Source organism: Hypomesus transpacificus, unplaced genomic scaffold, assembly GCF_021917145.1.
Source record: "Hypomesus transpacificus isolate Combined female unplaced genomic scaffold, fHypTra1 scaffold_337, whole genome shotgun sequence".
NCBI classification, from domain to species: Eukaryota; Metazoa; Chordata; class Actinopteri; order Osmeriformes; family Osmeridae; genus Hypomesus; species Hypomesus transpacificus.
In genome coordinates this window covers 1-20000 of record NW_025813864.1, presented here as the reverse complement: position 1 = coordinate 20000, position 20000 = coordinate 1, and the positions used below count along the sequence as shown (strand labels likewise).

At 45.1% G+C, this 20000-nt stretch overlaps 3 protein-coding genes and 2 long non-coding RNA genes across 6 annotated transcripts in view; all 5 read right to left on the bottom strand.

Annotated features, from left to right (window-relative positions):
- LOC124464434 overlaps positions 1-855 on the bottom strand; it is a 2323-nt gene extending 1468 nt beyond the window's left edge. Inside the window, exons 1-3 of the mRNA XM_047016297.1 lie at positions 638-855; positions 503-553; positions 1-150 (exon numbers count right to left, since the gene is read on the bottom strand). The exon at positions 1-150 is cut by the window's left edge and continues 414 nt beyond it. Coding sequence (XP_046872253.1) covers positions 1-141 — 141 coding nt within the window. The 5' untranslated portion in view covers positions 142-150; positions 503-553; positions 638-855. The remainder of the gene's footprint in view (positions 151-502; positions 554-637) is intronic.
- A 9-nt stretch (positions 856-864) lies between these two features.
- On the bottom strand, positions 865-1491 carry LOC124464433. The gene is made up of 3 exons (XR_006955724.1): positions 1408-1491; positions 1047-1121; positions 865-956 (listed from the first exon to the last, which is right to left on the bottom strand). It is a non-coding gene; the product is annotated as an uncharacterized LOC124464433 (long non-coding RNA).
- A 613-nt stretch (positions 1492-2104) lies between these two features.
- On the bottom strand, positions 2105-7092 carry LOC124464431. 2 transcript variants are annotated; one of them, XR_006955723.1, is made up of 5 exons: positions 6305-7092; positions 5816-5874; positions 5570-5677; positions 5197-5321; positions 2105-2184 (listed from the first exon to the last, which is right to left on the bottom strand). It is a non-coding gene; the product is annotated as an uncharacterized LOC124464431 (long non-coding RNA). The 2 variants fall into 2 exon arrangements; XR_006955722.1 differs by lacking the exon at positions 2105-2184 and adding an exon at positions 4468-4829.
- A 3239-nt stretch (positions 7093-10331) lies between these two features.
- wnt16 (wingless-type MMTV integration site family, member 16) lies at positions 10332-15284 on the bottom strand. The gene is made up of 4 exons (XM_047016298.1): positions 14046-15284; positions 13680-13906; positions 11847-12133; positions 10332-10797 (listed from the first exon to the last, which is right to left on the bottom strand). The coding sequence occupies exons 1-4, from the start codon at positions 14138-14140 to the stop codon at positions 10333-10335; spliced, it is 1074 nt and encodes a 357-aa protein (XP_046872254.1). The 5' UTR covers positions 14141-15284; the 3' UTR covers position 10332.
- Positions 15285-16007: 723 nt separating this feature from the next.
- cped1 (cadherin-like and PC-esterase domain containing 1) lies at positions 16008-19928 on the bottom strand. The gene is made up of 4 exons (XM_047016300.1): positions 19796-19928; positions 19449-19536; positions 18740-18886; positions 16008-17470 (listed from the first exon to the last, which is right to left on the bottom strand). Exons 1-4 carry the CDS (start codon positions 19837-19839, stop codon positions 17186-17188), a joined length of 564 nt encoding a protein of 187 aa, XP_046872256.1. The 5' UTR covers positions 19840-19928; the 3' UTR covers positions 16008-17185.
- Between the last annotated feature and the right edge of the window lie 72 nt (positions 19929-20000).

Below are 20000 nucleotides of genomic sequence, written 5' to 3'. Positions count from 1 at the left end.
TTTCATGACTCTTGTGTCACGGGACTGCCTGTCGCGCCTCTTCTGATCTTGTAGCATGGGGGGGTGCACGTCATTATAGACGCAAGGCTCGGTCACGGCTCTCACAGGAGAAGGAAGAAGGCCCTGGGCTTCGTAATCCATAACATGATTCTAGGGAGACCAAAAGTAAAGTACAATGTGTAGGAACAGTGGAGAGGGAAAATGTTAAAATATGAAGATCCATATGGGGAGGGAAGTCACGTGGGTCAGATGGCTGAGCAGTTAGGGAATTGGGCTATTAATCAGGAGGTTTCCAGTTTGATTACCGGCCGTGCCAAATGAAATTGTGTCCTTGGGCAACGCACTTCACCCTACTTGCCTCGGGGGAATGTCCCTGTACTTACTGTAAGTCGCTCTGGATAAGAGCGTCTGCTAAATGACTAAATGTAAATGAGGGAAAAGCTGATCCAGCACTAGCAAAAAAAGCCAATTCATTGACCTTTTGTCACACACATACACCTACCAGGCGTTTATCCGGAAGTGGATTCTGCTGGCGGTCATGGTCCCCATCAGACTGTGAGTCAGATGGAAACATATTGTTCACACAGTCTATCTTCAAAATGTAATGTACCTTGATGCTTTCGATGCACAAACTGACCAGAAAATCTCTCTCGCTGACTGAACGTAGAGAGAGGTCATCGTAATCTACGGTTTGACGGAGAGTGTTCCCACCACGTTCCACTTCCTACATTAGAGACACAGTCACTCAGAGGTATTTGACCATGTTTAATGATTAACCATTTAGGTTTATGTAAAAAAAAGGATCTTACCAATTCTGTGTCATCCCTTTCACCTATCGCTATGCATAAATTACTGACCAGATAATCTGCCTCATCAAAGGAATGGAGTGAAAGATCATCCTGATTTTTCCAATCCGTTTCCACCTCTTTGATAGTTGTCCCATCATGGTCAACTTCCTACATTAGAGACACAGTCACTCAGAGAGGTTTTTGACCATGTTTGCGTTTTAAACATTGAAATTTAAGTTGATATTATTAGGCTCTTACCATTTTTGCGTCGTCCATTTCACTAACCTGTCCTGACCCGACTGGAAGAGTTTGGTTTCGGCACACAATGATTGGCTGTGAAGCAATTGAGAGAGAAAACTTGTCACTTTTGTAACTCCAATGCTGTTGAGGTTTGTTTACAGGCCATTTGTGGACTGACTCTTGAGTCTCTTTTTACTGATGTGGTCAGTTATAACAAAACACAAAAAAAATCTAAACTTGCTTTAAATGTATTTGATGCGATGAGATTGACAGTAACTGCATAACAAAAGTGTGGATTAAATTTAGAATTAAATTATGTTTTACATGTAAGATTACAATAAGGGTTAGAAATATTAATGTGTAAATAAGAATTACTCACCAAAAAGCACAAAATTGCCTGAAGAGCCTGAGAAAGTCTTCTGAGAAAGCTTGCAATACAAGTCTTCGAGTTACTATTCACCTGCCTGTTCAGAAGAAATGTGATGTAGCTGTGTAATGTTTCATTTAAGTATGAATATACACCATTATGACGTTTTTGTACGTCATCATGTGTTGCATTCAAACATCTTTTTATACAGCACGTATGTCCGTAAAATAAATGTGTCAATATTCTTCATTAGAAATGTGTAATTACACACAATCATGTAGCTCAGATGACTCCAATAAATAATACGCAAACAATGCCCACTATGCAAACTACAACACGTAGGCTATGCGATAATTGTTACTTTGCCCATCTGCACTAAACGTTCCGTCATGTAGGACAGATTCGATTTTGAAATCCATACAAGCCTAGCAGTCCTTTACCTTGGCAACATCTTTCTTGTCTGTATACCGACCAGAGCCATTAAATTATTATTATTATTAAGCTTTAATGATTGATTTATTATCAAAACTTGCTTTAAATGTATTAGAATTTTGAATCTGAGGGACATTTTCTTAGTTGTACAGCCATGATATTTAAGGTAACGCATAACAAAAGTTTGGATTAAATTGAGCATACAATTTATGTTTTGTGTAAGATTACAATAAATACGGGAAACATTAATGTGTAAATAAGAATTACTCACCAAAAAAGCACAAAATTGTCTGAAGAGCCTGAGAAAGTCTTCTGAGAAAGCTTGCAATACAAGTCTTCAATTTACTCTTCGCCTGCCTGTTCAGAAGAAATGTGATGTAGCTGTGTAATGTTTCATTGAAGTATGAATATACACCATTGTGACGTTTTTGTACGCCACATCATGTGTAGCATTTGGACATACTTTTATACAGATGGAACGCATCAAATAAATATGTCAATATTCCTCATTAGAAATGCAAAGTACACACAATGTAGCTCAGATGATTCCAATAAATAATACGCAAACAAATGCCCACTACATACTTCAACAGTAGGCTATATGCTATAGCGTTATTGTTACTTGGCCCATCTGCACTACACGTTCCGTAATGTAGTAGCAGCTGTTTCTGTACCACGTTCCTCACTAGAAATGACCGGTTCAACTCAACTTGGTCGAAAACAATTCTGCGCTTTAGACATCCCAAATGTTTTATTATTTATACAATAAGTATACCGTTCAACGGATTTTTATTATAGTAAAATAATATACAAATGTTTGTGGTCTCTGAAGTATTCTACTGTTGTAGCTAGCCCACTAATTAAATGTAACCGTAGGCTAAAAAGCAGTAAGCTACAGGATATGATCCAGATCTGTGAATGGCGACGACCTTTCAAAGGTCTTCACTAATAACCTCGCTGGGATTTCCGAAAAAGAAACTACCTTTGTTTTGAGAGCTTATTTCTTCATAAGCCTTTTCAAAGAGGCCAGGTAAGAGAAAGAAAGGATTTGGATTAAATAGCTTCAGATTTTGTTATAGAACATTGATAAATACCTAACAGGATGAGGCCAAATTGGTTGCACCTGTCAATCCCACGTGTATGCCTGTGTTTGCTGATTAGTGTGCCTGTTCCGTACATCTGAAACGAAGCTGTTTGGCCAGGAGTGGTCAAAATGATCATAAGTCATTGCTACCATTCCAGAGGCGTTATTAGTACAGTATAGATCCGACATAAACATTAACAACAGTAGCATTCAATATTTTTATTTATTTTATATATTATTGTCTACATCACATAACATAGCATGTTATTTAAATTATGTTTATAAGTAAACTATATATTACGTCATACAGAATTAATTATTATACAATTATGTAATAAACAATGATCATACATAGCCTGTTTACATTCATACAATATACATTTTCAATATACATCAAATATCGTACAAATATATACATTTATTTATACATCAAAAATGTACAATCATACTTTAAATAATAAATACAAATACATACATTTCCTATGTTCATACAAGCTGGATTATTAAGTGAGATCTAGAGTTCAGGATCTCTAGTCTTCCCAGAACAAAAGTGTGTCTTTAAATGTCCTGACAGACTGAAGTTCTTCCCACACTGGTCTCAGTGATGATGGGGGGAGGGAGTGGTGTTGGGGCAGAGGAGGACAGAGTCTCTGGTCTGATCGCTCCACTCCTCAGCAGAGAGACGTACAGGTCATGGTGGCACCTCTTGATGTGCTTGTGGAGGTAGATCTGGGCGGTGAAGGAGAGAGGACACTTGGAGCAGGAGAACACCTAAGTCTGGGACGACTCTATCCTTGGTCCTGGAAGACTAGGGCTGTCCCCGGCTGAGATTTTCTTTGGTCGACCAATACTCGACAAAAATGTCTGAGAATCGACTAATCAAATGTGAAACGCATTTTTTTTTTCACACAAAAAAAATGTACAAACATTTTCGCGATCTGACTCAATGGCTGCTGGACATTGCAGATTCAGCCACTAATAGCCTACTAATAATAAGACTCGTATCACCAGTACTGTTGTAACCGAATGCCGATGGTATTTAGTATCTCTTACAAAGTACTACAAATAACAAATATTGTTTGTTTAACATGCAAATCATCAGAGAGCGCTTATCACTGCCTGAAAACTTGCAGCATGCAAACTTACGTAAAAGCTGAGTTGGGAACGGTGCAACAGAGAAAGATTTTGTTGTGTTGGCCGGAGAAGATAATGTCATTCAATTTAGATGTGATTCTTATAATAGGCATATTCATTTTTCAACCCAGCACATTAGCATGAGCAAAGTAGGGCTAGGCCAACTAACGTTTTTCAAGTGGTAGGCTACATCATATACGACTTCTACGAACTATGAAAAATAAACCGTTGTTGCCAATGTTGAGTTTGCTTTCAACGTTTTTTGAGTCACCCGGTATTTTTGTAAATGTACTTGAATGAAATGCTGCCATACCACAGATTTCTTTGCCATTTTGACTAATAACACAACAAAGTAGGCTATGGCAGAGTTTGTAGTTCTGCAGCTAATTGTGCTCGTGCCGTGTGCAAAATACCAAACCAAAACAAAGTGCAGGTTAACGAAAGGGAAAACAGTTACACCTTTTTTTATTCTACATTTTTGGAGTTGCTTCATTTGTCTTGAATATTATAATCTACAATTTCTGTAGAACATTTTGTTAATTCAGCAATGATGACACAAGCGAGAATCAGATCTCACACTGCCATACGGCAGCTCGACTACAAAAATCTTAGTCGACCAAGAGCATGGAAACCCTGGACATTAAATTAACTTCACTCAAAATTAATGGTTTTGTTGCTCAGTCCTCTACTATATGAATGCAGTTAAGGTCAATAATATTGTAGGTTAAGAACATCTCCAGTCAGTGATTTGTGTGGCTCAATGTTACAAGTCCCTCCAATCTTCCTATAGAGAGAGGGAAATGAAGAAGAGAAGGGAGGAGAGAAATTAGGGAGAGAAGCGGAGGGGGAAGAGGAGAGAGGAGACGTGAGAGGAGAAAAGACAGAGGAGAAGACATAAGAAGAGAGGAGATATGTCAGAGGAGAGGAGAGAGGAGAAAAGGAGAGGAGGACACTAACAGGAGGTACCTCTGGTGGAGCTCTTGTTGTCCCAGAGGTAGTCAAAGGAGATGCCCAGGTCTCTGGCGTACTATTGTAACTAACTGAATGTGGACACACTCTATTGGAGTAACAATACTTAGAGCAATACTGCAGTGGTGTAGGATTAGTATTGCTACAGTACTACTACAGTATTCTAACAGCAGTATCCTTACCTGTAGGGGGTCTCTCCATACCAGGGGTCCACTCCTCCTCTTCATCAGAGTGCTGGGTCCAGGGAGGGGGGCCAGGACCTTGGCCCTGCCCTGAAGCATGAACGCTGGAGCTGTGGACGTCAGACCTGCACAACCACACGGTGTATACAAACAATACAAGCTGTGTACTGTTTCAGAATTTTCATATGAGGAAAATTACTGTTGCCCATTCCTTTGTCCAGCATTACAATCCGGTGTTTCCTTGAGATACACCTTACAGCGGTGCAGGATAATATTTCGCGTGCGGGAAAAAATACCTCAACTTAATTTTGATCCAAGAAAACCCTACTGTTGATAAGTAACCATGTGAGAAACTTTAAGGTATGTGACATACCTATGGCCAGCATAGCCAGATGGTTTCTCTAAAGCGGACTTTCTCCCATTCCTCCAACCTGGACAGCTTCATCATTGAGAAGTGCGTCTTCGGGTCTTCATACTGGTCCTGTCAGGTCACCACCAGTTCAGACACAAACTACAACCAAACTCGGAATTTGGCTTCCTAGCAAATTCCCTCTTTAACTAAGATGACTGGCATTGTAGGCATCCATGGCCAGCTAGCGTTAGCTGACACTATCCTCACCTCCTCTGAAGAACTCATATTCGACGTTGGTCGTCTGTTCTGAAGCTGGAGTTGATCTACTGTACAAGAAAAAGTCTGGGTCATTTAGCTACCGCTTGCTAGCTCGCTACCCCTCCCCTTCTTGCTATATAGCTAGGTTAGTCATATTATACCGTCTAACTAGCCAACATCTGTATCACGACCGGCACGGCACTAGCCACAGTTAATTCATGTTGTGAATAGCCATATTAGCTTAATAATTAGCTAGCAACTCTGCAGTTACTGTAGCTAGTGTACAGTGGTGACAGTTAGAGCTAGAGCTAACTTTGTTACTGTAAAGTAGCTAACATATTAGCACCGTCGACGTTAACTTGATCTAACCTGACAATGCGACATTCACTTCCGTCTTCTCAGGCGAATTTATATTAATGTAATAATACATTACTAACTTTAAGTACTTTGCGTGAGACTAAACATGATGACAGCAGCTAAATGTAAGTAGCTAGCTACCTTCTGATAACGTATTCCAGTCCTGATGAAATCGGTTTAAAGTAAACTACCCCTGAACCTCGTGACCACCTTTACTGGCGCAAAGCTCCCACGGCGGGAATTCTCAGACATGAAATTCTGCGGGCATCGGTTTGTGTTTTCGGTTAAACTGCTTTTACAAGCGTTGATTGGGATACCGCAGCTTTGTCCGGGACTATAAATCTTAATGAATGCACTGATACAAAATACATTGTTAAAACTCAAACTTAAGATTTTACTGGGGCACAGCAGATTTACTGGGGCACTGGCACATGCTCCAGTAAAAAGGGCCCCTGTACCTTTCACCACAAGAGGCCAGCAAAGTATAGAGTTGGGGTTGATAGTCCAAACACCTGTTCACATGTCTTCCAAGGGAGACAGAGCACTAATAATGATTATGTGAGAGAAAGGAGAAGAAGGGAACATAGTGAGAGAAAGACTAGGGAGACGGGGAACGAGGAGATAAGGACCGTGGACATCAAGAACTAAACGTTTTTAATGGTATCCCCTGCAAAGGTGTTTTCTAATGTTGTGTTGGCAGCTTGAAGCGATAGTCATGGAAGGTGTGCATCTTTGCCTCGGGGTCAAAGGGCACAGACTAAAAGGAGTCCGTCCGGGGCCACACTCCTACGGGTTGAACCAATGCTGACTGGCAGGGGCTGACTGTGAGATGTTGGTCACTTCAAGGGGACCAGGGACAAGAGCCCTGACAGGAAGATGATTCTTGGCACAGTCTGTCCGACTGCACGCTAAGATGCACAGCCTTCTACCCCTATGCAACCAAACTCTGAAATATATTCCAAGAAAACATGAATATAGCTCCCGCTACGCGGTTGTCAGACTCTGGACAGAGCACAGTGAGTTCTCGCTTTGCTCCCCTGTGTTTGACTGATGAGGGATTGCTCAAGGATCTTTAGAAACCCTCTTCATGAGAGAAGCAGACAGTGGATGGTGGGCTTTGATTTCAGCCCTACTAAACAAAGCCAGTGTTGGGTGTACTGCAGTATTGTTTTTGTCTGTGTGCCTGCCTGTCGGTCTGTGTGCCTGTCGGTCTGTGTGCCTGTCTGTATGCCTGTCTGTGTGCCTGCATGCCGGTCTGCCTGCCTGTCTGCCGGTCTGTCTGCTCTTGGAGATGTGATCTCCTGTTCAGAGGCCTGGCTTTCATCTGTGGCCGCTGACTGGCAGCTTACAAGGCTCAACGTAACTCGCCCTCGCTGTTAGAATCAACTCACAAGCAGGCAAGCGTGTGCTGTGTTCCTAGCGTGCTTGTGTCAAACTGTGGAGGGGCGCAGTTTTTTTTTTTAGGGAGGAAACCAAAATGTGCCTACAATGGTTCTGATTGGTCCACAGGAGGTATGACTGAATTCCTGGCATTTAAGGGCAATTCCATGCAAATGTCAACCATGGAAAAATAAAGTTGTGTGCTTAGGAATAAAACCATTTCAAAATGTCCCGCTTGTGTCTATATTTCACTGTGTTTGACTGCTCTGGTCTGGTCTTTGAAGGAAGTGATTATCATAAGTGAAGGATGCCCCAACACCAAATTAACATTATGCTTTGAGACATTTTAAGAGCCAATTCGAGTCCAAAAGTAACATCTATAACATTGGAACCGTCCTTAAAAGCTCAAACCTCTCAGGTTTTCTGGGAATTCTTGGGCTGCATTTCCTGGAATCGGTGATGTGCAATGACGGTGTGAAGCAATTAGATGAGAGTTGAGCTGACAACACTGCCATACACACACACACACACATACACACACACCATCTCGTCTTACTGCCAGAAGGCCTCCTCATCAATAAATCAGGTCTGTCCAAAGGAATTAAGAGGTCAGTGTCGTTAGCTTTTTTAAAGGCTCTCTTTAAGAGGAAGCACTCCCGGTATTTAACACAGCATTGCCACTTCTCACAGAGCACAGCCCCTCTCATTCAGGAGTGAGATGGAGAGACGCATGGAGGACGGAAGAGACAGTGAAGGGAACCTGAGAGAGAGAGAGAGAGAGAGAGAGAGAGAGAGAGAGAGAGAGAGAGAGAGAGAGAGAGAGAGAGAGAGAGAGAGAGAGAGAGAGAGGAAAAGAGAGAGAGAGGAAAAGAGAAAGAGAGGCAAAGAGAAAGAGTCAGCAGACAGAGAGGACTAAAACACAGAAAATAGAAGAAGAGAGAGAGAGAGGGAGAGAGAGAGGGAGAGAGAGCAATGGATGGCGAGAAACAGATGCAGACAGTGGTAAAGAAGGAAGAGTTTAAATTCTTAGACAGAGCAAGAGGAATGTTGGAGAAAAGAGAGTAGCAACTCCAGCAGTGAGCCAGTGGGTCTAGTGAGAACAAACTGCTTCATTCCATTGATGCATTCCTTCATTTATAGCAGGGCTTTGGATCCAACAAGTTATACACAAACACCCACATAGGAGAGATGCTTAACAGCACAGAAATAACAAGAACATTTGTCTATCGATATAGAACACAGACTTTAACTTAAATGACTGGCTTGAAAATGTTCCGGTTTTGAGGTACAGTATAATTTAATATTTACAAAATATAAAAATTTTACAAACACACTAACATTAGACTTAATTTCAGTCTATAAACTATTTGAACTACATCCTGCCCCAAATATCATACTTTCGACATTGTCAAAGCTGTTTTGACAAAGTCTTTTTTTCATAAATGTACAACATCAGCCAATTTTATTCCCCAAAAGTTACATTGGTTTGTCATTTAAATTCATTGAAACTACATGCATCCAAATGTCAGTTTCTACTCCAGCACAAACAGACATTGCTATGCAAGATGACTAAAACCTGGCAAAAGCAGTACATTTATTCTAATAGAGCATTGGAAACATACCAGCAGGGCCAATTGAATGTCTATCATACAGCACTGACACATGTAAAGAAACAACAGCTTTGGGGTGCCAATATGGACGTTTGGTTTGTGGTTTGGTCAACCGCTTCTCTTTGAAGTCCCTCTAGATGAGTGCTCGACCTGAGGCGAAAAGCCGACCTGGCAAAGCCATTTTAGGAAGTTCACCTCTGGTCCTCACATACGAACACACACTGACTGTCTGCTGCTAGGAACACAATCGAGGATGAAAAAAGGATTGTTTTTCAGCTTTCTGTCATAATTTTTTTTTTTAACTTTTCTGTGGTTTTGCTACATGAGTCCTGCTTTGACGCACTGTGAGGTTCCACAGTTTGGTTCCACAGTGTGGTTCTGTGGGTCTAAAAGGCAGCCTGTTCCCTTTGCTCTCCTGTGATATGGTATGGGCTTCAAATTGTCATCACTGAACAAGGTTTCTAGTCCAGTCAAGGGCGAAGTTCAGAGTTGGTCGTGATTATCTTTGCATTTCTCCCGTCTCACTGGAGACCTACTACAATCTAACCCTTCATTGGTCAGGGCGAGATGGGTTGTCCCTGATTATACGGAACTTCACAAATGTGTCTCTAATTCAGGGAAGGGGCAGGCCCGGAGTGGCCATCGGGAGAATCTGGAGTAAATTTGGGTTGTAATTTCCAGCAAATATAACTATGAGTCCAACGTAATGTTTGTATTACATAAAGCTCCAAAAACTATTTTGCACTAAAATGAATGCAAAAAATCTTGCTTGCGCGCTCCGCGCCCTCGCATTCACATCAAAACCTTGACTAGGTCTTAGGTTCGGGCTAAGCCCTGAATGTTTACGTTTGGCTCGGCCCCTGGTGGGGATGGGCTGGTTTTGGCCATTACACTCCCAGGCCTGAAAAGGTTCCGATTTTGGCCCTGGGTAGGGGTGACACTGGAGTGACACTGGCCACCCTCCCGCACCCTCCTCCATCCACTGGAAGAGGGGCATGATGGGAAGTCTCTCAGTGTCACACTGGAGGAGTAAGGAGACGTACAATTGTGTGTGTGTGTGTGTGTGTGTGTGCGTTGGCATGCGCGAGCGCAAGAGACAGATGTGTAAATGTGTGTGTGTAAATCTTACACCCCCCCCCCCCCTCTATTACCCTCCCCGTTCCCCCCCCACACACGCACTCATTTACAGGTGTGCATGTCGTTCATGCTCTCGCACCGCCGACAGCGCACGTAGCAGCACCACACAAACTTGCACTCGCAGCGCTCTACGTGGCGCACCACGTGCGTGTTGTAGCCGCGGCCGCAGCACAGCAGGTTGCAGCCGTCCGGGCCGGCCGAGGTGCGGTTGCAGCGGCGCCCCCTGGTGCCCGCCACGCCCCAGCGCCGGTCCTCCACGCAGTAGTTGGGCGACTTGTTGAGGAAGATGAGCTCGTCCCTCCTGATGGGCAGGCGCCGCTGCTCCTTCTCCTTCCTGCGGACCTTCCGCTTGGAGCGGTCCAGCACCTGCACGCTCCCCTCGTAACTCTCCTTCAGGAAGTTGCCCACGCGCTCGAACGGCGCCATGGTGCGCCAGCACGTCTTGACGGCGCACGAGCCCGACACGCCGTGACACCGGCAGTCGGTGGACATCGTCTTGGCGATGGCCTGAAAGACAAGAGGGAGGGAGGGGGGGAGGGGGGGGAGGGAGGGAGCAGGGCTTAGGATATACACTCTGTTCAACATGTTTGTTTCACCGTTTGTTTCGGAGTAGTGGACGTTTCTAGGGACCGTTTTTGTGAGGGGGGGGGGGGGAAGGACGGTTACTGTTGAGGGCTACCGCAAAACGAACAAGGTTTGGACGGACCCATCGCTCCATGAGAGGACTCTTCTCTGTCTCTGACCCAATAGAGTCCCCTGTGTCCTCAGCCCAGGACTCACTGCCCATCTGTGGCCTTCCCAGTGTCAAGAGGGAAAGAGGGGCAGAGAAAGAGGAGGAGAGAGGTAGGGAGATGAAGAGAAAAGGACCCCCCTTTCCCCCCAACCACAAACCTTAGGACTAAAGAATGATCTCTGGATGACCTCAAAGGAGTCTAACCCACGAACCAACATGTTGCAACACCCCCCTACCCCAAATACTTCCACCAAGTCTCCACCTCTAATGGGACATGTGTGTGTGTGTGTGTGTGGTGTGTGTGTGTGTGGTGTGTGAGGGATCCATTTGAGTGACATAGTCAGCAGATACAATGCCACCATTGTGTCTAGCCTATGTGCGCTTGTCTTTATGAGTGTGTGTGCGTGCGTGTGTCTCCGAGTGTGTGTGTGTGTGTGTAGGTGCTGTAGACCCAGTTAAGTCAGTGCTGTCTACAAAGCGAGAGTGTGTGTGAGTCTGTGTGACTCTTCCTGCCGGTGGTATGTGAAAGAGGAGCTTGTGTCTGAATAGCGGTGAACACACATTAGTCACGCTATCATGCCTCACCCATTAAGCGCAAATGAAAGAGGATGAGTATCTGTCACATTTTATTTGCGCTCTCTCCTCCCTCCGTCCATGCAGACAAACACTCTTTTCGCTCTGGAATCCACTTTGGATTGACAAAATTGCCCACATTGAAGGGTTTGAATCCAACCTAATCAAACACACCACACATCAGAGTGTGTGTGTGTGTGGACACATTTTGTGCATCCGCCCTCCCCTCCCCCCCCCCCCCGCGCCTCACCTGTCGCCCGGCCTCGCTGTTGTGCTGGTTCATGGTGAGCAGCGCGTCGCCCCCCTTGGCCGACACGTTGTGGACGGCGTTGTCGATGAACTTCCTGCTGAACCAGGTTCCGTACTGCGCATGGTCCGAGCAGCCGCCCCAGTGCCAGCCCTCGGTGGGCGACCCCGTGCCCTGCAGGCTGGCGTCGCAGCCGCACTCCGTCATGTTGCCAGCGCTGCAGGAGCGCGTCACGGCGTGGACCAGCCCCGCCGCCATCACGGCGTAGATGAAGGCTGTTTCCTTCGTACCTGCCCGGGCCAATGAAATCAAAGGTCAGCAGGGGCAATGTGTGACAATGGCCAATGAGATCGTCTTGTATACGGTAAGCTTTCGCATGGTAGACATTAGCGCTGTTTTTTAGGTTGTTCAGGCAATTTACAATCTTGACTTTCAGTGAATGAACGTTCCAAGAGGCAGAGAGGGAATGTTTCAAAGGACGATCAACACGGGATTCAACGTTCCAAAATATGATAACGTCCTTCTTGTTAGGAAAGTTTGGATTTCAGACCCTAAAAGTGACATCTAGCCCCCATGGGAAGCCGACCAAGGTTCTTCCCCATGCAGGGAGGGGAGAGGGTGCTGGGTTACACATCACAGGGTCATGGGTGAGGTGCGGACAGGCTCTCTGCGACACCACTCATCACACTCACAGGAACCCTGAGAAAGTGGATCAGGAAACCTTGACGAGGCTGGAACATGTTCCCCCAGGGTCTATGGTTATTGTGGGTAGAGGAAAACTATGTGATTCAAGTCTTTGTGACTGTTTTTTTTTTTTTACCTAACCGCAACAATGTCATACAAAGAACACAAAACATGTATGGAATGAATAACGGAAAAAAGAAATAAGGAAGAAAAATTATTTAAATAATAGAATGCTTGATGATCAGATTGATGAAAACAACATGTTGCCTTACAGGAGCCTACTCTAACTACTTATTAAATTACAATATAAAAATAAATAAATAAACTCAAATAAATCCGGATTGAAATGCACTGCTGTCATTTACTTTCACAATAATTCATAATATAATTGCGAGTTCTTTTGTTGGTATTAAATGTAAAAGGTTGACTGATGGAATGTGACAGAGTATGGGGAGAAGGAATGAGTTTCATGTGAAAGATTTGCTTAATGGCTGAACCATGCACTGATTCCTATCTCGGGAATCCAAGAGTCTCTAAAACAAAGAAACTGTGTCTTATATTACAGGTCGACCGTGGATCCCATAATTGGGATAATCCCGCAAGGTTTAAGACCAGGGGAGCACCGGAGCACTCTGTTCAAAGACAAACACTTGACCGTGGAGAAGTAGCGTTGAGATAGTTAAACCGAAGCAGATGTGCGCACAGCGGTATTCCCTTGCCTACAAGCAGCGGGGGACCCAGCTGGGCGGCAAATCAAATCACCTCCTCTGAATAACATGAAATATTATCATGACTCGACCACGAGAAAGGAGTTATGGAAAATAGAAGACGTGCCTCGTACCTCTATCTTAACGCACTAAAAAGCAGTCGAGGGACTGTTTTTATGCAGCACTTAAACAAAGTACAAAATACTTTTAATGGCCGCAATGGATACAATAGATTCAAGGCATATCAAAACATTTAGGAAATATAATTGTATGAGTATGAGTTAGAAAGTAGCCTAATAAAACTTCGTCCTTGTGTCTGAAACGGAATCTGAATTGACTTTGAAGTCAGTCATATCGAAGCGCACAAGACCTAATGTGATTTCGCAAACCCTGCATTTGGACCACAAAGAAGCCTATTGTTTTAATAACATTAGCCAGGTCTTACCGCTGGTTAACTCGTAGCCGAAGACAGAGAGCTGCTTGGTGGTCGAACAGTTCCACCGCTCGTGCTTGAATTGCGTCTGGCACTCGGTGATGCCCAGGCGCGCACCGTCCTTGATGCTTGGTAGCAGGTAAGGTTTCCTCTTACACAGGTCTTTCTGCTTGTGGGTCAAAGGAAGATTCGCACAGCCGAGTTTTTCCGGTACTCCCACCGACGTTAATCCCAACCACCTGAACACAACAATAGTCTGTTATTGACTTTTAAATCGTTTCCATTGCGTGATATAGCTGAGACAGTTCATATGGACAACATTTCAAGATAATCACCGTGAAACCCTAATGCCTGTAGCCCGAAGGCGGGTATACTTACATCCAGCTGGCTCGGCAGCATAGAGGATACAGGGAGAAGAGCAGGAGAGACAGAAAGCTGATGTGGTGTACTCCGCAGCCGCCCCTTCTCTCCATGGCCACCTCATCTACAGAAGCCGTTGGTGTGTCCGCGCATTGGAGATGTCCATGGAGCTCTTTCTCCCCGCGCGGCTCTGTCTCATACTAGTCCGGTTGCAAAGGCTTGGAGCCAGCAGGATTTAAAAAAAATCCTCAACTTGGTGCAAAAATGACAAGCAATTATACGGGGGCATCCGTGGATTGACACGCGCCTCGAAAAAGAACGTCCTCTATCGGGCCTGATTTATTTAGGTGTATAAGTCCCTGTGCATGTGTCCTTGTCCACTGACAAACTTATCCCGGAGTAAAGCAACTTACTCTATCTGGTCACGGTGTGGTGCGTTCCCCAGCTCCGATTGGCGCTTCTATAGATTTATATTCAGCAGACGCGGCTATCCTATACGCTAATTGGACAGGGGCTCTTAGAAAAAAAAACGAAGCTGAAAAAGACGCAGTGTGAGCGACAGGAACTCTGCTAAATGGTTGGCATGCGGGGAAGTGCGGCAGGAACAAAGTGAGAACACTTCTCATGGAAGGATCTCTTTGAAACTGTATCCATCTCAGGACGCAAGCCAAGACATGATCATTGGTGCTTTCTTAGAAGATGTTTTAGGCCTTTATCTTTCACCGATTTTGCTCTCATAGGCTTTCTCACGAATGTTGTCAGATACAAATACATTTGATGTGACTTTAATCCAAGCTTCTTATCAATTAACGTTTTGGTTTTTGAGAGACATTGATTCAATAGAATAAATAAATAATAAAAATGGCCAGCTCTTAGGCAAAAACCAAAACATATTAAACCTATAATAGCATTTCTTTGCACAAATTATTCACATAATTCCAAATAATTTTCCCCCTTAACGATAAAAAAAATACCATCGAGTTTGTGCTCTGTAGACAAGGCTAGCTACAAGGCAGGCTGTGAGTGTGGAGAATGTCTTTTACCGAACTGAATGCGGCAAGGGTAGGCAAGGTGAGGGTTACCTTGATCGGCCCGCAGAAATGTCACAAACGCCATAGGCCTTTAAAATTCCCCGAGAAGGAACAACAAGTATAGAACACTTTTTCAAGACCTTTAACGTCAGCTTTACAAAAACAGGCCCGAATAGCCATCTGTAGTCATCACGTAAAATTAAAACCGCCTTTTCAAATAGCTTTACAATATTTATTGGCTCGTCAAAGCAGCTTTACGCACGCTGTGGAATCACATAAAACTGTACAATGTAGCCTTGAAGGGCTGCTTTGATCAGTTAAGTTATATGAACTATAGACCAGTCACGGTAATACGCAGACCTTAAGTTACATGTCACTTTGAACAGAAATATCTACTGGGTCAATAATCAACAAATAATGTTTTAAAATATAACTGATAAATGTAACGGAATAATTCAATAGTAAAAGCTTGTAGATAACTAGACATGGTTGCCATGTCCTTTGGATTCAAAACTAAGTTCAAGTGTAATGTTACATGAAGTCTCAATTGGTAGCCTGTAGTTCTTATCTTATTTTGTAATTTAAAAAGTATATGCCAACTGTACACTGGACAAAGTTGAGCAAATTACTTGTCTGCAAAAGTACATGCTACACTTCCTTTTCATGTGAAAATATATATTGCTTCTCATTTTCGTTTCAAAGCAGTAGGCCTACATTGCGAAACGTAATGTAATAAAACAATTGACTTATATGCGCACTGATCTACTATCAGCAAAATAGTGGTGTCCAGTTTCATTCATGAAAAGTCAACTTGCATACTGCGGGGAAAAATACATTCCTAACTGAGAGTTGAGGGAGAAACATTAGTAGGTTACAGTTACTCTTCCAACCTTATGTTTGTACACATATTTTTTATCAAACAACATGATTAAAGGAATCGAAAAATAAATTAAGAAAATATATATTTTTTTATGTGAGAGTACATGGATTTGTATATTGGATAGTCAAATGGAATAACACCAAAACAAATAAAACAGGTGTTAAAGAAATTATGCAATTCACAGAGAAAAAGTTTATCGATAGTAAAAGTTATGCATCATTCTTCAAAATCTGAAGCAAACGCAATCCAGTTTTAAGCCTTCTTTGAGAATGACGAATTCAGTTCACGAACATTGAATATCATATCTTGTTATCATATTCTTCCAGAACAGGGCTCTGAAGATTTTTTCCACTATGTGTGTGTGTGACTAAAAATAACAATTCATCAAGCTTGGTGTAATTGATCCAGGGATCTTTGCAGAGAGCCATATAAATACAGTTTATAACATTCCACAAGTTCTTCATGAACATGTAAACATTACAATGAAATAGGCACGGATAAACATCTGTAGAAAAATAGAGAGAAATATATACTTGTATCATACATAAGACCTTTTGCCCAAGCGAGGGAGCGTGAATAAATCTGTCCTACATTATCTTTGGCATAGAATACATTTGTGGTATCCAGACAGAGTGGATGACTGAGGTATTAAGTCTTCAAAAGTAGCAGGTAGCACATCATCAAAAATCCAACATGACAAGAGTGCAGCTGCACTCTCAACTGTTTCACTCTCAGCTGAGCTGCAATGCGACTTCTTTTTCTCGACGCCGGTTTGAGGTGGTAAGGGAGGGTGGTTTTCATTTAAGACCGAAGAATCTCTCCCTGTTCCGTTCCAGTCGCTACACTCATCTGTTGGCAGTGTGTCTGCCATCCATCGCTCCAGCCAGCTGTTCAATCCTTCCCACCTGTACGTGGAGGGCACATGACAGGACCTCTGCCCCCGTGGGCCAATCAGAGTTGGTGTATGTGGCAGAGGGCGATGGTTCCGTCTTGTGACTGACCAGTCAGCTCTCCTGTTACACAGACACTTCCTGGACGGAAGGAACTTGTAGTCTTTGAAAATGAGCTCGTATGTGTATGAATATGTACGCAAAGGCTCACGTGCACGCGCACACACATGCACGCACGCACGCACACACACACGCACGCACACACATGCACGCACACACACACACACACACACACACACACACACAAACACACACACACACACACACACACACACACACACACGTGTGCCAGGGTTTCTAGTTCCCTCTGTCTCTAGGGCACAGTCTGCTCAGCAGAATCTCAGAGTACACCTGGTTCACCTCCCCTCGCACGTGATAGGACAAGGAGTTCGACCCCGCCCACTGGTCCTGGTCCTGCAGGTTAGGATGCTCGCTGAGCCCGGTTCCACTGGTTCCACTGGTTCCACTGGTTACGCTTCCGCTGGTTACGGTTCCACTTGTCACAGTTCCGCTGTCGGTGGCAAGTCGGAGGATCTTCATCTTGCGGTGCTGGGGATCCTGGGAGAACGAGAGCTTCTCCACCTTGGATCATTGGACAGAAGCACGATGTCACCTCTACTGCTGCAGACATCTATATACATGGAGCCACTGCTGCACACATCTACACACATCTGCACACTGCTACACACATCGACACTACACCCATCTCCTCACATGTACCTCCACACCAGTCAGACTGGGGATTGCAGTTAACAGCCCTGGGCTAGGCTAGGCTTTAAAGCGGAAACCCATTGAGGAAACCACACCACATGAATCTAATCCCTATCCAACAAGCCTCCCTTCACAATGGGTTACGTGGCGGCGTCAATCATTGACAGTTTTGGACGTTCCTCAGAGCTCCAGTTAGGCATTATTTTATTTGTTGCACATTCTGTCTCCTGGCTTCTCTGTGCCACCTCCTGTTGTCATTTAAAAGCCATGTGACCTGGGATGGGAGAGGAACGAGGCAGAGGCCGCACTCATTTCACACACACACACACACACGCGAGCGCGAGCGCATGCGGACACACACATTCACACAAAACCATGCGAACACATGCACAGTCAAAAACTCCAAAAGCCACTTCACACACAAGTCCTCGGGCCCAGCTGCTACCAACGTGCGCTTTACGGTCCAATAAAAGGCAGCCTAATTGCTAATTACTCATTAACCCATGCCGGGGCCAATTTTATAGCTGAATAAAAAACAAGGAGGCTGCTCTTTCACAGGAAGTTGAGGGTGTGTGTGTGTGTGGGGGGGGGGGGGTGCAAGGGGGTCCTTTTTCAACATATTCTGGGACTCGCAGAAGAAGGGTGGGGCGGTGTGCGGTGGGCGGTAGGGGAGGTTTGCTCTTTCACAGGATGCTGAGAGTGTGTGTGTGTGTGTGTGTTGTTGGGGAGGGGTGGATGTCGCTCAATCAGGAAGACAACAAGAGACCCATTCCTCTCTGCTTTGCTGCTTCGTGATCTGCCGCGTCTAAAAGCTCAGTACAAGGGCCCTGCTAGTAAAGGTGGTGGAGCGCACGTTTCCAGAAATAGGATGCATCCTTAACGAGGTTATAACTGAAAGGATGGTGGTCACAGAGGGACATTCCTTTCAGGGGTCTGGCTGACTACTCCGTGGATGGGCAGGCTTTCAGCAGTCAGCACTTTGCGTCAAATTAGCCGGCATGCTACAGTACATGAAAATACCTGGTCATGGTTTGAAGTTGAGGGGGAACGGACGGGGCAGATGGAATCACACTGGAATATTAGAGTCTAACTGGGACTCAGTTAGATAAGGTGTGTATTGGGGGGGGGGGGGGGAGTTACCTCATGGAAATGACAGGCGCAGCGGCCCTGCAGGAACTCTTTGTAGCGGCCCGCCGTGATGCCAAAGGTGTCGATGACCTCGAACCCGCAGCGCTTCGCAGTGGCGACGATGTCAGCGTTGTCGTGGTGGAGCTTCTGCACGCCCGTCTGAAAGGTTTGGAGGGGAAGGGAGGGGGGGGGGGGCAACAAGAACGTAACCGCCGTCAGAGAAGGAGAGGAGCAAAAAAAGGTGGTCGAAATCCATCAGAGCGCTGTCGGGGACCTCGGGTCTCGGACGGTTCCGAAAAAAAAAAGACAAATAAATAGTCGGACCTTGGCCCAAAACACGGTTCTGCTGCTGTCGTTGAACGTGCGCCATCGCTGCCGTTTGAGAGGTCAGCTGAGCTGGGAGGTCGTGGATTATGACCATGACCTGCTAATGTTTGCGTGTCCTGGGTCTGGAGGGACTATGTCTCTCGGCTGGCCTGGGAACGCCTCGGGGTCCCCCAGGAAGAGCTGGCGGAAGTGGCCGGGGGGAGGGAAGTCTGGGCCTCCCTGCTTAGGTCGCTGCCCCCGCGACCCGATCCCCGGACAAGCGGCAGATGACGGACGGACGGACCTGCTAATGTTTCAGATACATGCACACGGCTCCCAGCGCTTGCTTTGAAAGCGGGCTTGTGTGTGTGCGGACATGCCTGGTGAGGGGGGACACACACACACACTCACTCACCAGCGAGAGAGAGCGTATGCCGTCCACAGGCAGATGGAAGCCCATGCCCAGGGACTTGACCACCACCACGATTTCCTGGAGGCCCTCCCTGCAGAGACGGAGAGAGGGAGGGAATGCCAGGATGAAAGGGAAGAAACGGAGGAAAGGGATGAGGGACAGATTATTTACTGAGTGAGAGAGGGATTGATGGGTTCAGACAGGCCGCGTGTGTCGGTGCGCGTGAGCGTTTTTCTTTTGTTCTCTCCGTCTGTGTTTTCTTTGTTCTTTGCGCGCGCATGCGTGTTTTTTTTTTCGTTTCTTGTTGACGCGTTGGGTCGTTTTGTGTGTGTGTGTGTGTTCGTGCGCACCTCTCCAGCACCTCCATGATGATCTTCAGGTGGTTGGTGTTCATCCACTGGACTCCGCCGGCGACCAGCACAGTCCTCTGGGAGTTGTCCAGGGGTCGCGACCTTTGGTTTTGGACAGTGGGGAGGTCAGGAGGTCAAAAACATGATGGTGCGCACAACACTGATGTATGAACAACACACACATAACCGACAAGCCACAAGTGAA

Bases quoted from the DNA above. Each gene is read 5' to 3' on its own strand.
- wnt16 (XM_047016298.1), bottom strand. From the start codon at position 14,140: ATGGAGAGAAGGGGCGGCTGCGGAGTACACCACATCAGCTTTCTGTCT. The intron at 12,134-13,679 runs GTAAGACCTGGC...TGGCCCGGGCAG, and splicing joins CGGCTACGAGTTAACCAGCG to GTACGAAGGAAACAGCCTTC. The intron at 10,798-11,846 runs GTGAGGCGCGGG...CTTGTCTTTCAG, and splicing joins ACAGCGAGGCCGGGCGACAG to GCCATCGCCAAGACGATGTC.
- cped1 (XM_047016300.1), bottom strand. From the start codon at position 19,839: ATGAACACCAACCACCTGAAGATCATCATGGAGGTGCTGGAGAG. The intron at 19,537-19,795 runs GTGCGCACGAAC...CCGTCTCTGCAG, and splicing joins ATCATGGAGGTGCTGGAGAG to GGAGGGCCTCCAGGAAATCG. The intron at 18,887-19,448 runs GTGAGTGAGTGT...CAAACCTTTCAG, and splicing joins GCATACGCTCTCTCTCGCTG to ACGGGCGTGCAGAAGCTCCA.